The sequence below is a fragment of the Heteronotia binoei genome, chromosome 7 (assembly GCF_032191835.1).
Source record: "Heteronotia binoei isolate CCM8104 ecotype False Entrance Well chromosome 7, APGP_CSIRO_Hbin_v1, whole genome shotgun sequence".
NCBI classification, from domain to species: domain Eukaryota; kingdom Metazoa; phylum Chordata; class Lepidosauria; order Squamata; family Gekkonidae; genus Heteronotia; species Heteronotia binoei.
In genome coordinates this window covers 5567137-5583386 of record NC_083229.1, presented here as the reverse complement: position 1 = coordinate 5583386, position 16250 = coordinate 5567137, and the positions used below count along the sequence as shown (strand labels likewise).

General features: G+C 50.9%; 2 protein-coding genes across 2 annotated transcripts in view; both read right to left on the bottom strand.

Annotated features, from left to right (window-relative positions):
- LOC132574921 (DNA topoisomerase I, mitochondrial-like) overlaps positions 1 to 4913 on the bottom strand; it is a 36828-nt gene extending 31915 nt beyond the window's left edge. Inside the window, exons 1-2 of the mRNA XM_060243174.1 lie at positions 4800 to 4913; positions 1641 to 1762 (exon numbers count right to left, since the gene is read on the bottom strand). Of these exons, the coding sequence (XP_060099157.1) occupies positions 1641 to 1754 (114 nt within the window). The 5' untranslated portion in view covers positions 1755 to 1762; positions 4800 to 4913. The remainder of the gene's footprint in view (positions 1 to 1640; positions 1763 to 4799) is intronic.
- The window catches only part of LOC132574825 (DNA topoisomerase 1-like), a 63201-nt gene continuing 51649 nt past the window's right edge, over positions 4699 to 16250 (bottom strand). Inside the window, exons 12-13 of the mRNA XM_060243056.1 lie at positions 12340 to 12431; positions 4699 to 4915 (exon numbers count right to left, since the gene is read on the bottom strand). Of these exons, the coding sequence (XP_060099039.1) occupies positions 4699 to 4915; positions 12340 to 12431 (309 nt within the window). The remainder of the gene's footprint in view (positions 4916 to 12339; positions 12432 to 16250) is intronic.

The following is a 16250-nucleotide window of genomic DNA, read 5'->3' as shown; positions in this document are numbered from 1 at the left end:
CTGATCCAACAGGGCTTCTCTTATGTTCTTATGTGACACAGAGTGTTGGACTGGAGGGGCCACTGGCCTGATCCAACAGGGCTTCTCTTATGTTCTTATGTGACACAGAGTGTTGGACTGGAGGGGCCACTGGCCTGATCCAACATGGCTTCTCTTATGTTCTTATGTGACACAGAGTGTTGGACTGGAGGGGCCACTGGCCTGATCCAACATGGCTTCTCTTATGTTCTTATGTGACACAGAGTGTTGGACTGGAGGGGCCACTGGCCTGATCCAACATGGCTTCTCTTATGTTCTTATGTGACACAGAGTGTTGGACTGGAGGGGCCACTGGCCTGATTCAACATGGCTTCTCTTATGTTCTTATGTGACACAGAGTGTTGGACTGGAGGGGCCACTGGCCTGATTCAACAGGGCTTCTCTTATGTTCTTATGTGACACAGAGTGTTGGGCTGGAGGGGCCACTGGCCTGATCCAACATGGCTTCTCTTATGTTCTTATGTGACACAGAGTGTTGGACTGGAGGGGCCACTGGCCTGATTCAACATGGCTTCTCTTATGTTCTTATGTGACACAGAGTGTTGGACTGGAGGGGCCACTGGCCTGATTCAACAGGGCTTCTCTTATGTTCTTATGTGACACAGAGTGTTGGACTGGAGGGGCCACTGGCCTGATCCAACATGGCTTCTCTTATGTTCTTATGTGACACAGAGTGTTGGACTGGATGGGCCATTGGCCTGATCCAACATGGCTTCTCTTATGTTCTTACGTGACACAGAGTGTTGGACTGGAGGGGCCACTGGCCTGATCCAACATGGATTCTCTTATGTTCTTATGCAGGCACTAGACTGCAGCGGTGGCCAAACTGTAGCTCTTTCACACATATTTTATGGCTCCCAAAGCCTCCACTGTCCCATTGGCTGGCTTGGAGAATGCATTTAAGTTTTCTTTCCACATCTTCCTCCCTCCTTCCCACATCTATTTGCCTGCCTGCCTCCCTTCCTGTTTTGAAAGCCAGTTTGCTGTAGTGGCTAAGTATGTGGATTCTTACCTGGGATAACCAGGTTTGATTCCCCACTCCTCCGCTTGCAGCTGCTGGAATGGCCTTGAGTCAGCTATCGCTCTTGCAGAGCTGTCCTTGAAAGGGCAGCTTCTGGGAGAGCCCTCTCAGAGCTCTCTCACAGGGTGTCTGCTGGGGGGGAGGGAGGTAAAGGAGATTGTGAGCCACTCTGAGACTTTGCGATTCGGAGTGGTGGGCAGGATATAAATCCAATATCATCTTCTTCTCCTGTTCTCAAATATCTGATGTCCATGTCTTGCAGCTCTCAAACATCTGACTTTACTCTATGTGGCTCTAACTTTTAAGCAAGTTTGGCCACCCCTACATTAGGGCCATGGCTCAGTGATAAAGCAACTGCTTGGCATGCAGCAGGTTCAATCCCCGGCATCCGCAGTTCCAAAGGACCAGGCAGGAGGTGATGTGAAAGACCTCAGCCTGAGACCCTGGAGAGCTGCTGCCAGTCTGAGTTGGCAATACTGACCTGGATGGAGCAGGGGTCTGACGCAGAATAAGGTAAGTTCAGGTGGTCATCGGATTCACGCACACGTGTACGCGACACATGCATGCCCGCAACAAATACCTTCGTCCAGTCATTGAAGAAGTTGTTCTGGAAGATCTCCTTCCCCGTGTAGTCATGATCCAGCATCTTGGCATAGAACGTGGCAATTTCTTCCGCAGCCAAACTGAGTTTCATGGGCTTTCCTGGAAGAGTCAACAGCGGCCCTGTGACCAATGGCTTTGCCTCCACAGTGCACCGGGGCCTCCCACCTCAGAAGAAAGGGTACCTTTGAAGAACCCTCCCCCTGCCGCACACTAAAGCTCCGTGGCTCAATCTGTGGCACCTTCGTTTGCCTATAGGTATGAACTGGCACCGTCCATTTCATTGCAGCCGAAGAAGGGGGCATGCACACAAAAGCTTATGAAGGAGGAAGAGAAGGAGAAGAAGAAGGAGAAGGAGAAGGGGAAGGAGGAGAAGGGGAAGGGAAAGGAGGAGAAAGAGAAGGGGAAAGGAGGAGGAGGGGAAGGACGAGAAGGAGGGGAAGGAGTAAAAGGAGAAAGAGGAGGGGAAGGGGAAGAAGGAGGAGGGGAAGGGAAAGGAGGAGGAGGAGAAGGAGAAAGAGAAGAGGAAGAAGGGGAAGAAGGAGGAGGGGAAGGGAAAGAAGGAGGAGGAGAAAGAGAAGGGGGAAGAGGAAGAAGGAGGAGGGGGAGGACGAGAAGGAGGGGAAGGAGGAAAAGAAGGAGAAGGAGGAGAAGAAGAAAGATTTATACCCCACCCTTCCCTCTGAATCAGAGACTCAAGAGGAGCTTACAATCTCTATCTTCTCCCCCCACAACAGACACCCTGTGAGGTAGATGGGGCTGAGAGAGCTCTCACAGCAGCTGCCCTTTCAAGGACAACTCTTGCAAGAGCTATGGCTGACCCAAGCCCATTCCAGCAGCTGCAAGTGGAGGAGTGGGGAATCAAACCCGGTTCTCCCAGGTAAGAGTCCGCACACTTAACCACTACACCAAACTGGCTCCAAAGGTGTGCCAAGCACCAGTCGATTCTGGGGTGACGTCGCATCACGATGTTTTCACGGCAGACTTTTTATGGTGTAGTTTGCCATCGCCTTCCCCAGTCATATATGCTTTCCCCCCAGTAAGCTGGGGACTCATTTTACCGACCTCGGAAGGATGGAAGGCTGAGTCAACCCTGAACCAGCTTCCGCTGGGATCGAACTCAGGTCTTGAGCAGAGCTTGGACTGCATTACTGCAACTTTACCACTCTGCTGATCTTAAAGATGGCCCTGGACTCAAATGTTGTTCTGCTGCTTCAGCCCAACATAGCTACCCGCCTGGATCTACCTTCACTTACAGTGATCCAGTGTGGTGCAGCGATGAAGAGTGTCAGACTACTATCTGGGAGGCCCTGGTTCAAATCCCAGCTCAGCCATGAAAGCTTGCTGGGTGACTTTGGGCGAGTCCCCCCTCTCAGCCTAACTCCACAGGGTTGTTGTAAGGATAAAAAGGAGGAGAGGAGAATGACATAAGCTGCTTTGGATCCCCGTTGTGAAGAAAGAAGGGATATAAATAAGCTACTAAAAAGTAAATCTCTGCCCCCTTTCATTGGAGAGAGAGATGCTTTCCCCTTTTGAGAACCAGTTTGGTGTACTGGTTAAGTGTCCGGACTCTTATCTGGGAGAACCAAGTTTGATTCCCCACTCCTCCACTTGCAGCTGCTGGAATGGCCTTGGGTCAGCCAGAGCTCTCTAATCCGGGAGAACCAGGTTTGATTCCCCCACTCCTCCACTTGCAGCTGCTGGAATGGCCTTGGGTCAGCCAGAGCTCTCTTATCTGGGAGAGCCGGGTTTGATTCCCCACTCCTCCACTTGCACCTGCTAGCATGGCCTTGGGTCAGTCAGAGCTCTCTTATCTGGGAGAACCAGGTTTGATTCCCCCATTCCTCCACTTGCACCTGCTAGCATGGCCTTGGGTCAGTCAGAGCTCTCTTATCTGGGAGAACCAGGTTTGATTCCCCACTCCTCCACTTGTACCTGCTTGGAATGGCCTTGGGTCAGCCAGAGCTCTCGTATCTGGGAGAACCAGGTTTGATTCCCCATTCCTCCACTTGCACCTGCTAGCATGGCCTTGGGTCAGTCAGAGCTCTCTTATCTGGGAGAACCAGGTTTGATTCCCCCATTCCTCCACTTGCACCTGCTAGCATGGCCTTGGGTCAGTCAGAGCTCTCTTATCTGGGAGAACCAGGTTTGATTCCCCCATTCCTCCACTTGCACCTGCTAGCATGGCCTTGGGTCAGTCAGAGCTCTCTTATCTGGGAGAACCAGGTTTGATTCCCCCCTCCTCCATTTGCACCTGCTAGCATGGCCTTGGGTCAGTCAGAGCTCTCTTATCTGGGAGAACCAGGTTTGATTCCCCACTCCTCTACTTGCACCTGTTAGCATGGCCTTGGGTCAGCCAGAGCTCTCTTATCTGGGAGAACCGAGTTTGATTCCCCACTCCTCCACTTGCAGCTGGTGGAATGGCGTTGGGTCAGCCGTAGCTCTTATCTGGGAGAACCAGGTTTGATTCCCCACTCCTCCACTTGCACCTGCTGGAATGTCCTTGGGTCAGCCATAGCTCTGGCAGAGGTTGTCCTTGAAAGGGCAGCTGCTGTGAGAGCCCTCTCCAGCCCCACCCACCTCACAGGGTGTCTGTTGCGGGGGGAAGAAGATATAGAAGATTGTGAGCCGCTCGGAGTTTCTGATTCAGGAAGAAGGGTGGGGTATAAATATGCCCCCAACTCACAGGGTGTCTGTTGCGGGGGGAGAAGGTATAGGAGATGGTAAGCCGCTCTGAGTCTCCGATTCAGAGAGAAGGATGGGGTATAAAACTGCAGTCTTCTTCTTCCCTCCGCGGCTGTAGGATTCTCTGAAAACCAGATTTTTAAGCTGCAGACAGAACTTGGGAAAGTGGCCGGGCAAGTCACAGCTCCACGGCAGCGTGTACAAAGTCAGGCAGAAGCACCCCGGGAAAAAGGAGTGCAAGACCAGGACAAGGCTAGTGGGAAATTGGCCTTATTATTTTTTTTTACATAATGACCTAGTTTGGGGTCCCAACCCACCGTTGGGGAAGCAGAGAATCTCCAAGGATGCAAGGCTCAGTAAAACCTCTCCCTACAAGCTCGAGAGCCCTTGGCGGTCAAGATACCCTCTTGGTCCGTTGCTAGCACAGTGCCCATTTCAACAAACACACACCAACCGTTGTAATAGAAGCAGACGTCATCGGGCAGCGGCTCGTAAGGAGGAGCGAAGCAGGGCCCGTTGTGCTGCAGTTGCTGCCACTTGACGCCATCATCCCTTTGCTCCTCTTCCCACCTGCGGAGACAAACATTGGCAAAGACAGTTATATTCATGACGGGGGGTATCTAAGGATGGGGCTTAGATTCTTAGAATCTTCTACTCCCAAAATTTGTTGGGTCTCTGAGTTGGTCCTACTGGACCAGACGGTGCAGTGGCTAAGAGTGCAGACTCAAATCTGGAGAACTGGGTTTGATTCCCCACTTCTCCACTTGCAGCTGCTGGAATGGCCTTGGGTCAGCCAGAGCTCTCTTATCTGGGAGAACCGGGTTTGATTCCCCACTCCTCCACTTGCAGCTGCTGGAATGGCCTTGGGTCAGCCAGAGCTCTCTTATCTGGGAGAACCGGGTTTGATTCCCCACTCTTCCACTTGCACCTGCTGGAATGGCCTTGGGTCAGCCAGAGCTCTCTTATCTGGGAGAACCGGGTATGATTCCCCCACTCTTCCACTTTCAGCTGCTGGAATGGTCTGGGGACAGCCAGAGCTCTCTTATCTGGGAGAACCGGGTTTGATCCCCCACTCCTCCACTTGCAGCTGCTGGAATGGTCTGGGGACAGCCAGAGCTCTCTTATCTGGGAGAACCGGGTTTGATTCCCCACTCTTCCACTTGCACCTGCTGGAATGGCCTTGGGTCAGCCAGAGCTCTCTTATCTGGGAGAACCGGGTTTGATTCCCCACACCTCCACTTGCACCTGCTGGCATGGCCTTGGGTCAGCCAGAGCTCTCTTATCTGGGAGAACCGGGTTTGATTCCCCACTCCTCCACTTGCACCTGCTGGCATGGCCTTGGGTCAGCCAGAGCTCTCTTATCTGGGAGAACCGGGTTTGATTCCCCACTCCTCCACTTGCAGCTGCTGGAATGGCCTTGGGTCAGCCAGAGCTCTCTTATCTGGGAGAACCGGGTTTGATTCCCCACTCTTCCACTTGCACCTGCTGGCATGGCCTTGGGTCAGCCAGAGCTCTCTTATCTGGGAGAACCGGGTTTGATTCCCCACTCCTCCACTTGCACCTGCTGGCATGGCCTTGGGTCAGCCAGAGCTCTCTTATCTGGGAGAACCGGGTTTGATTCCCCACTCCTCCACTTGCAGCTGCTGGAATGGCCTTGGGTCAGCCATAGCTCTCTTATCTGGGAGAACTGGGTTTGATTCCCCACTCCTCCACTTGCAACTGCTGGGATGGCCTTGGGTCAGCCATAGCTCTCTTATCTGGGAGAACTGGGTTTGATTCCCCACTCCTCCACTTGCACCTGCTGGAATGGCCTTGGGTCAGCCAGAGCTCTCTTATCTGGGAGAACCAGGTTTGATTCCCCACTCCTCCACTTGCACCTGCTGGCATGGCCTTGGGTCAGCCAGAGCTCTCTTATCTGGGAGAACCTGGTTGGATTCCCCACTCCTCCACTTGCACCTGCTGGCATGGCCTTGGGTCAGCCAGAGCTCTCTTATCTGGGAGAACCGGGTTTGATTCCCCACTCCTCCACTTGCACCTGCTGGCATGGCCTTGGGTCAGCCAGAGCTCTTTTATCTGGGAGAACCGGGTTTGACTCCCCACTCCTCCACCTGCAGCTGCTGGAATGGTCTTGGGTCAGCCAGAGCTCTCTTATCTGGGAGAACTGGGTTTGATTCCGTACTCCTCCACTTGCACCTGCTGGAATGGCCTTGGGTCAGCCAGAGCTCTCTTATCTGGGGCATTATGATACCGGCTGATTTGTTTTCAATTCCCTTCCTAATAATTCCCGGCATGGCGTTGGCCTTTTTAAAATAATCCAGAAAAGGAGACCACTTGGCTAAAATACCTGGCCTTCGATGTGAAGTATGCCCCCCCCTTCTAAATTATGTGTCATTTTGTCCAAAACAAACACTCCCAACATTTGCTTAACCAGGCCACCAATGAAGGAACTGAATTCTGTCTCCAGTGTAATGCAACAGCATACGTAGCTGCATTGAGCAGCAAAGAAATCCACTCCTCCTTTCATTCAGAAAGTCTAAAATCATCCCAAATGTTTAGGAGATAAATTTTAGGGGATAATGTAGCCCCACCTACTTCACAGAGCATGGAGAGAGGAAGAAGAAGAAGAATTGCAGATTTATACCCCGCCCTGCTCTCTGAATCAGAGACTCAGAGCGGCTCACAATCTCCTATATCTTCTCCCCCCACAAGACACCCTGTGAGGTGGGTGGGGCTGCGAGGGCGCTCACAGCAGCTGCCCTTTCAAGGACAACCTCTGCCAGAGCTGTGGCTGACCCAAGGCCATTCCAGCAGGTGCAAGTGGAGGAGTGGGGAATCCAACCCGGTTCTCCCAGATAAGAGAGCTCTGGCTGACCCAAGGCCATTCCAGCAGCTGCAAGTGGAGGAGTGGGGAATCCAACCCGGTTCTCCCAGATAAGAGAGCTCAGGCTGACCCAAGGCCATTCCAGCAGCTGCAAGTGGAGGAGGGGGGAATCAAACCCGGTTCTCCCAGATAAGAGAGCTCTGGCTGACCCAAGGCCATTCCAGCAGCTGCAAGTGGAGGAGTGGGGAATCATACCCAGTTCTCCCAGATAAGAGAGCTCTGGCTGACCCAAGGCCATTCCAGCAGGTGCAAGTGGAGGAGTGGGGAATCAAACCCGGTTCTCCCAGATAAGAGAGCTCTGGCTGACCCAAGGCCATTCCAGCAGGTGCAAGTGGAGGAGTGGGGAATCAGACCCGGTTCTCCCAGATAAGAGAGCTCTGGCTGACCCAAGGCCATTCCAGCAGCTGCAAGTGGAGGAGTGGGGAATCAAACCCAGTTCTCCCAGATAAGAGAGCTCTGGCTGACCCAAGGCCATTCCAGCAGCTGCAAGTGGAGGAGTGGGGAATCAAACCCGGTTCTCCCAGATAAGAGAGCTCTGGCTGACCCAAGGCCATTCCAGCAGGTGCAAGTGGAGGAGTGGGGAATCAAACCCGGTTCTCCCAGATAAGAGAGCTCTGGCTGACCCAAGGCCATTCCAGCAGCTGCAAGTGGAGGAGTGGGGAATCAGACCCGGTTCTCCCAGATAAGAGAGCTCTGGCTGACCCAAGGCCATTCCAGCAGGTGCAAGTGGAGGAGTGGGGAATCAAACCCGGTTCTCCTAGATAAGAGAGCTCTGGCTGACCCAAGGCCATTCCAGCAGGTGCAAGTGGAGGAGTGGGGAATCAGACCCGGTTCTCCCAGATAAGAGAGCTCTGGCTGACCCAAGGCCATTCCAGCAGCTGCAAGTGGAGGAGTGGGGAATCAAACCCAGTTCTCCCAGATAAGAGAGCTCTGGCTGACCCAAGGCCATTCCAGCAGCTGCAAGTGGAGGAGTGGGGAATCAAACCCGGTTCTCCCAGATAAGAGAGCTCTGGCTGACCCAAGGCCATTCCAGCAGGTGCAAGTGGAGGAGTGGGGAATCCAACCCGGTTCTCCCAGATAAGAGAGCTCAGGCTGACCCAAGGCCATTCCAGCAGTTGCAAGTGGAGGAGTGGGGAATCAGACCCGGTTCTCCCAGACAAAAGTCCGCACACTTAACCACGACACCACTAGATTGTAAGCGAAGGCTGCGGTATAAATCCAATCTCCCCCCCACCCATCACTACTACCTCTATTTCCCCCTCCTCCTCCTCTTCTTCATTTCCTTGGCCTACCAGCAGTTTTAATCTACTGATTTTAAACGTGTGGCTTTTATCGAGATGGGCCGCTGTGTTAATTTTGTCCGTAGCAGCAGAAAAGAGAGAGAGTGCAGGAGCATCTCAATGACTAACAAATTTAGTGGCAGGGGAGGTGGGTTTTGTGAGTCACTCCTCACCGCTTCAGCTACTGGTACCTGAACAGGTGAGCAGTGATTCACGAAGGCTCTTCCCCTGCCCCCAATTTTGTTAGTCTTTTAAGGTGCTCCTGGGCTCGGGCTCTTTTCTAGGGGTTTGTGAGCATTTTTATTGTGTTTTTTGCTATTGCTTACATTGTAAGCTGCACCTTGAGTTCTTACGTAAAGTACAAAGGCAGATAAGTTTCAAACAAATGAATAGCTCTCAGGACTCCTAAGGGAGAACCAGTTTGCTGTAGTGGTGAAATGTGAGGACTCTTATCTGGGAGAACCCGGTTTGATTCCCCACTCCTTCAGCTGCACCTGCTGGAATGGCCTTGGGTCAGCCATAGCTCTGGCAGAGGTTGTCCTTGAAAGGGCAGCCGCTGGGAGAGCCCTCTCCCACCCACCTCACAGGGTGTCTGTTGTGGGGGAAGAAGGGAAAGGAGATTGTGAGCCGCTCTGAGACTCTGCCCTTGAACCGGGTTTGATTCCCCCCTCCTCCACTTGCACCTGCTGGCAAGGTTGTCCTTGAAAGCTCTGGCAGGTTGTCCTTGAAAGGGCAGCTGCTGGGAGAGCCCTCTTCAGCCCCACCCACCTCACAGGGTGTCTGTTGTGGGGGAGGAAGGTAAAGGAGATTGTGAGCCGCTCTGAGACTCTTTGGAGTGGACAGAGGGATATAAATCCAATATCTTCATCTACCTCACAGGGTGTCTGTTGTGGGGGAGAAAGGGAAAGGAGATTGTGAGCCGCTCTTAGACTCTTCGGAGTGGAGGACAGGCTATAAATCCAATAGCTTCATCTATCTCACAGGGTGACTGTTGTGGGGGAAGGTAAAGAAGATTGTGAGCCGCTCTGAGACTCTTCGGAGTGGAGGGCAGGATATAAATCCAATATCATCTTCTTCTTCTAAGCTCCCAATGGATGGAACCAGGAGTCTGAGATTCCTTCGGCTGTACAAGCCATTAAATCTACACATGACAAATTTAATTTATATAATTTCATTCCATGATCCACTTTGAGTCTTAGAGAGAAAGATGGACTATAAATAACCAAATAATAACATGGCTGATTAGGCCATATGTAAAATGTCACTCTAAAAGCCAGGGGATATTCCTGTCATTTCCATCAACCATTTGAAATTGGGGGAGGGGTCTTTAAGTTTTTATAACTCTATATCCGCCTGTCTCTCTGTCATCTATCTATCTGCACCCCCTCCCAAACAAAAACCCATTGAAAAAATGCCATGAATAGCAAGCAATATTATTGTGGGTATTTTGACACAGAGCTCAAGAGTATATAAGAGCAGTTGACCATTCCGCAACTGAAGACATTTTAATAATGCAATCTAACTTTGTGTGTTGACTGACATTATTTTATCCCTCTTCCTTCCTCCACTGGGCCGCCACAACAACCCTGCGAGGCAAGTTAGGCTGAGAGAGAGAAACAGAATAACTGACGAAAATCATCCAGAGAGCTTCAAAGGGCAGAATTTGAACCTGGATCTCCTCAGTGCCAGTATGACACTTTCATTTATTTACCAAATTGGTATCCCGCCTTTCTGCCTTGACAAAGGCCTCCAAGCGATTTAAAACATACATGATAAAATCACTTTTCCCTTTATAACCCCATTGCTACTCATAAGAATACTTCTACCTAATCCATCCTTCTCTTCTCTGGTTAACTGCGATAATTTTAAAACATTCACTGTTCTTTGTTTTGTATCCAATTAATATTTCCTTACAGGCACAAATGTGAAAACAGGAGTTTTAAAAGCACATCATTAGACCAATTTCACACTAGACTTTTAATCCTGGTTTAGCCCTGTCCCCAAGCTGACATTCTACACTAAAATCAAAGAATCACAGAGTTGATTTCTCTGATTCTAGTGTAGAATGTCAGTTTGGGGACAGGGCTAAACCAGGATTAAAAGTCTAGTGCGAAATTGGTCTTAATCTATAACTGCATTTAAAAAAAAAAAAAAAAAAGACCAGAGACACTCAAATAAAGAGAGCCAGTGTGGTGTGATGGTTACAATGTTAGAGTACGAGCCATGAGTTCTGGGTTCAAATTCCTACTCTGCCATGGGAGCTTGCTGGGCGACCCTGGGCCAGTCATACACTTTCAGCCCAGCCTACCTAATAGGGCTGTTGTGAGGATAAAATGAAGGAGAGAAGAATGACATAATTCACTTTGGGTTCCCCACTGAGGAGAAAGGCAGGTTATAAATGAAGTACAAAACGTTAAGACTGTCTAATTTGATCTTTTTGTTCATTTCCATCCCTAAAAACAATTTACAATAGCAAAAATGGGAAAAGAAAAATAAGTACAGGCATCACAATAGTTTAACCTTACTGGAATCTTAAATCCAACTGTTCCCTTTCTCTACGCAACTGCTTAGGTCCAACTGTCAAGTCAGAATTGAATCATAAAGTTGGAAGGGACCTCCAGGGTCATCTAGTCCAACCCCCTGCACAATGCAAGAAATTCACAAATCCCAACCTCTAAAATTCACAGGATCCTCATTGCTGTCAGATGGCCATCTAGCCTCTGTTTAAAAACCTAGAATCCTAGAGTTGGAAGGGGACCTCCAGGGTCATCAAGTCCAACCCCCTGCACAATGCAGGAAACTCACAAACCCCTCCCCCTAAATTCACAGGATCCTCATTGCTGTCAGATGGCCATTTAGCCTCTGTTGAAAAACCTAGAATCCTAGAGTTGGAAGGGGACCTCCAGGGTCATCTAATCCAACCCCCTGCACAATGCAGGAAATTCACAAATCCCGACCCCTAAATTCACAGGATCCTCAATGCTTTGACCATTAGATTGAAAACCAGATGTGTTAACCCTCTGGCAAGATACAGTCCTGTTTCTGCTGCTGCTTAACATGAGGTCAGAAGTCAGGGGTGGGCCACACATAACAAACGTCAGCTGTTCAAGAGCCACAGGACAGGAACATCAGATGCATGAGAGCCAGAAGACAGGAAGGAAGGCAGGTGGGCTCTCCTTCCTTGGAGGATTTTTAAACAGAGGCTAGATGGCCATCTGACAGCAATGAAGATCCTGTGAATTTAGAGGGAGGTGTTTGTGAGTTTCCTGCATTGTGCAGGGGGGTTGGACTAGACGACCCTGGTGGCCCCTTCCAACTCTAGGATTCTATGCAATTGGGCTCTCCTTTCTTGGTTTATAAACAGAGGCTAGATGGCCATCTGACAGCAATGAAGATCTTGTGACTTTAGGGGGAGGTGTTTGTGAGTTTCTTGCATTGTGCAGGGGATTGGACTAGATGAGCCTGAAGGTCCCTTCCAACTCTAGTGATTCTATGAAATTGGGCTCTCCTTCCTTGGAGGTGTCTAAACAGGCTAGACGGCCATCTGAAAGCAATGAAGATCCTGCGAATTTAGGAGGAAGTGTTTGTGAGTTTCCTGCATTGTGCAGGGGATTGGACTAAATGACCCTAGTCCCCTTCCAACTCTGATTCTATGATTCTAAGGCAGACAGGCAGGCAGGCAAATAGAGAGAGGGGGAGGGGAGGGAAAGGTGGAAAGAAAGCAACTTTAATTTTAAATGCATTCTCCAAGTCACCAGCTGGCTTGCCTTGGGAGAAGTGATTTAAAGAGACAAATGCCTTCTCTTAGCCAGCCGTCAGAAACTCTCTCTTACCTGGGCTGAGGAATCTTTGCCCTTTCGTGCAATGCATAAAACCGCCGAGGAAGAATCACCGTCAGGACACTGCAGAGCAAAGCTGGGCAGGCCTCATAACCGACAGGGGGTCGGCTCAGTGACCAGCAAAACCCCAGGCCCAAGCACCCCCCTTTCCTCCACATGGCAACCACCTGGCCGCTGCTCCACCTGTGCACCGAAGAGCACTGAATCTCTGTCAACTCTCTGTCCCCAGATGTGCAAGAGGGCACGCCGAGCCCCCTTCCCACCGGAAATGCTGAAACCTCCCCCAACAAACCACCGGGCTCAACATTACAAAAAAGCAGCAATGAGTTAAATGCAAAAGCTTGCAGTGGGCTTTGAGATCAAGCCAGTCCCTGAACCATGTGAGGCCTCCCTGTGGCTTCCTGGTTTCCAAAGGAGGCTGTGATCACAGGCTTCTCTCTACCCATAATGCCAGAGCAGCAAGGAACGCTGGGAAATGTAGTCCAGCTTTATTAAAGGTGCAATTGGCTCCTATTTTATTCTACTTCTAGGGTTGCCAATCCCCAGGTGGGGGCAGGGGATCCCCGGTTTGGAGGCTCTCCCCCTGCTTCAGGGTCATCAGAAAGGAGGAAATGTCTGCTGGGAACTCTACTATTCCCTATGCAGATTTATTCCCATAGAAAATCATGGAGAATTGATCTGTGGGTATCTGGGGCTCGGGGGGGGGGCTGTTTTTTGGGGTAGAGGCACCAAATTTTCAGTATAGCATCTAGTGCCTCTCCCCAAAATACCCCCCAAGTTTCAAAAAGATCGGACCAGGGGGTCCAATTCTATGAGCCCCAAAAGAAGGTGCCCCTATCCTTCATTATTTCCTATGGAAGGAAGGCATTGAAAAGGTGTGCTGTCCCTTTAAATGTGATGGCCAGAACTCCCTTTGGAGTTCAATTATGCTTGTCACAGCATTGATCTTGGCTCCACCCCTAATGTCTCCTGGCTCCACCCCCAAAGTCTCCTGGCTCCACCCCCAAAGCCCCCAGATATTTCTTGAATTGATCTTGGCAACCCTAGTCGTTTCCGACTCTGGGGTGGCGTTGCTTTCACAACGTTTTCTCGGCAGACTTTTTACGGAGTGGTTTTGCCATTGCTTTCCCCAGTCATCTACGCTTTCCCCCAGCAAGCTGGGGACTCATTTGACCGACCTCGGAAGGATGGAAGGCTGAGTCAACCTTGGGCCGGCTACCTGAACCAGCTTTCGCTGGGATAGAACTCAGGTCGTGCGCCGAGAGTTCAGATCACAGTACTGCTCTTTTACCACTCTGCACCACGGGACTCTTCAAAAGGAAAGGTCCCCTGTGCAAGCACCAGTCGTTTCCGACTCTGGGGTGACGTTGCTTTCACAACGTTTTCACGGGAGACTTTTTACGGGGTGGTTTGCCATTGCCTTCCCCAGTCGTGTCCGTTTTCCCCCCAGCAAGCTGGGGACTCATTTTACTGACCTCGGAAGGATGGAAGGCTGAGTCAACCTTGGGTCGGCTACCTGAACCAGCTTTTGCTAGGATCGAACTCAGCCCTTGGGTCGTGAGCAGAGTTCAGACCACGGTACTGCAAGTACTGCTGCTTTACCACTCTGCGCCACAGGGCCACGGACAGAAGACAGGAAAAAAAGACAGAAGCTGCACTGAATTTGTTCCTGGGTTAGGGTTGCCAATCCCCAGGTGGGGGCAGGGGATCCCCCGGTTTGGAGGCCCTCACCCTGATTTATCAGGGTCATCAGAAAGTGTGTGTGTGGAGAGTCTGTTGGTGCACTCCATTATTCCCTATGGAGACCAATTCCCATTGGGTATAATGGAGAATTGATCCACAGGTATCTGGAGCTCTGTGGGGGGGGGTGCTGTTTTTTGAGGTAGAGGCATCAAATTTGCAGCATAGCATCCAGTGCCTCTCCTCAAAACACTCCCCAAGTTTCAAAAAGACTGGACCGGGGGTTTCAATTCTACGAGCCCCCGAAGAAGGTGCCCCCATCCGTCATTATTTCCGATGGAGGGGAGGCATTTAAAAGGTGTGCGGTCCCTTTCAATGTGATGGCCAGAACTCCCTTTGGAATTCTTGTGCTTATCACACCTTTGCTCCTGGCTTCACCCCCGAAGTCCTCATGGCTCCACCCCCCAAAGTCCCCTGGCTCCACCCCCAAAGTCCCCAGATATTTCTTGAATTGGACCTGGCAACCCTACCTGAGGTCCAGTTTTTGGCTGGGACAATTACAGGCCAAGCAAAGTTAGCAGAAAAGTTAATTCACTGTCATTATCACCCATCCGCTCGGAAGACCGCGTTTCACGTCTCTCTTCTGTTAAAGTGGGTTTCCGTACTAATTTCATTTACACCTAGTGGGCAGATGCCTCCCCGGCCACCAGCGGCGAATAGGGAGGGGGGGGGGGAATGGTTGCCAGCTCCAGGTTAAGACAGGGGTCATTTAGTAGAAAAAATGGTGCTGGAGCTCATTAGCACAACTCATCGGCATATGCCACACTCCTGACATCACCAGAAGGTGGACTAAATTATATCAGCTCAGCATCTACCTTAAAATGATTCTTGAACTATAGTTCTCATAAAAAAACCCCTTACCTCCCACATCATACTTTCTCTTTCTCCCCCATCAAACTGGAGAGCCAGTTTGGTGTAGTGGGTGAAGTGCACGGACTCTTATCTGGGAGAACCGGTTTGATTCCCCACTCCTCCGCTTGCACCTGCTAGCATGGCCTTGGTCAGCCATAGCTCTGGCAGAGGTTGTCCTTGAAAGGGCAGCTGCTGTGAGAGCCCTCTCAGCCCCACCCACCTCACAGGGTGTCTGTTGTGGGGGAGGAAGGGAAAGGAGATTGTGAGCTGCTCTGAGACTCTTCGGAGTGGAGGGCGGGGAAATAAATCCAATATCTTCATCTACCTCACAGGGCGTCTGTTGTAGGGGAGGAAGGGAAAGGCGATTGTGAGCCGCTCTGAGACTCTGGCCTTGAAAGGGCAGCTTCTGGGAGAGCTCTCTCAGCCCCACCCACCTCACAGGGTGTCTGTTGTGGGGGAGGAAGGTAAAGGTGATTGTGAGCCACTCTGAGACTCTGGCCTTGAAAGGGCAGCTTCTGAGAGAGCTCTCTCAGCCCCACCCACCTCACAGGGTGTCTGTTGTGGGGGAGGAAGGGAAAGGCGATTGTGAGCTGCTCTGAGACTCTGGACTTTAAAGGGCAGCTTCTGGGAGAGCTCTCTCAGCCCCACCCACCTCACAGGGTGTCTGTTGTGGGGGAGGAAGGGAAAGGAGATTGTGAGCTGCTCTGAGACTCTTTGGAGTGGAGGGCCAGGATATAAATCCAATATCTTCTATGTGGCCACAGTGGGATGAGGAAGATTTCACATCTGTCTGCTTTATATGTTTTGGTTATTCTTCTTTTTTTTGGAGCCCAGAAGCAAGATATTTTTTTTTGGGGGGGGGGGGGCTGGGGTAAGAAAGAAAGAAAGCACAATAAAATTTAGAGTTTCCAGAGCTCCGCTCCAGCCCAAAATGAGGGTCTGCCCGTTTTTTCGAACTCAATAGCCAGCCTGACAGAAGAGCTCAGGAGAGTCAAAAGCTCCCTCTGTGAGAGGTGGATTGGTTCCCATGAACAGGTATGGCTCAATGCCCGATTTTTGCACATTAACAGCTAATCATGTTCTCAACTCCCTCAGAGAGTTTTAAACGCTAATTGAAAAGAGCCTCCAGCCTCCCCACCCCCCACCCCCCAGCTTCTAAACTCAGCAGGGAGGAAGAAGCGAGGTGGGAGTCAGACTGCAGGGCCCAAGGACGAACTCCCCCCACAACTGCACCACCTAGCCAGAGATGCAAGCAGTTTTTAAAGATTCCTTCCTTCCCTCCAGAACGCTGTGTTGAACTCCTTTTTGCTCTT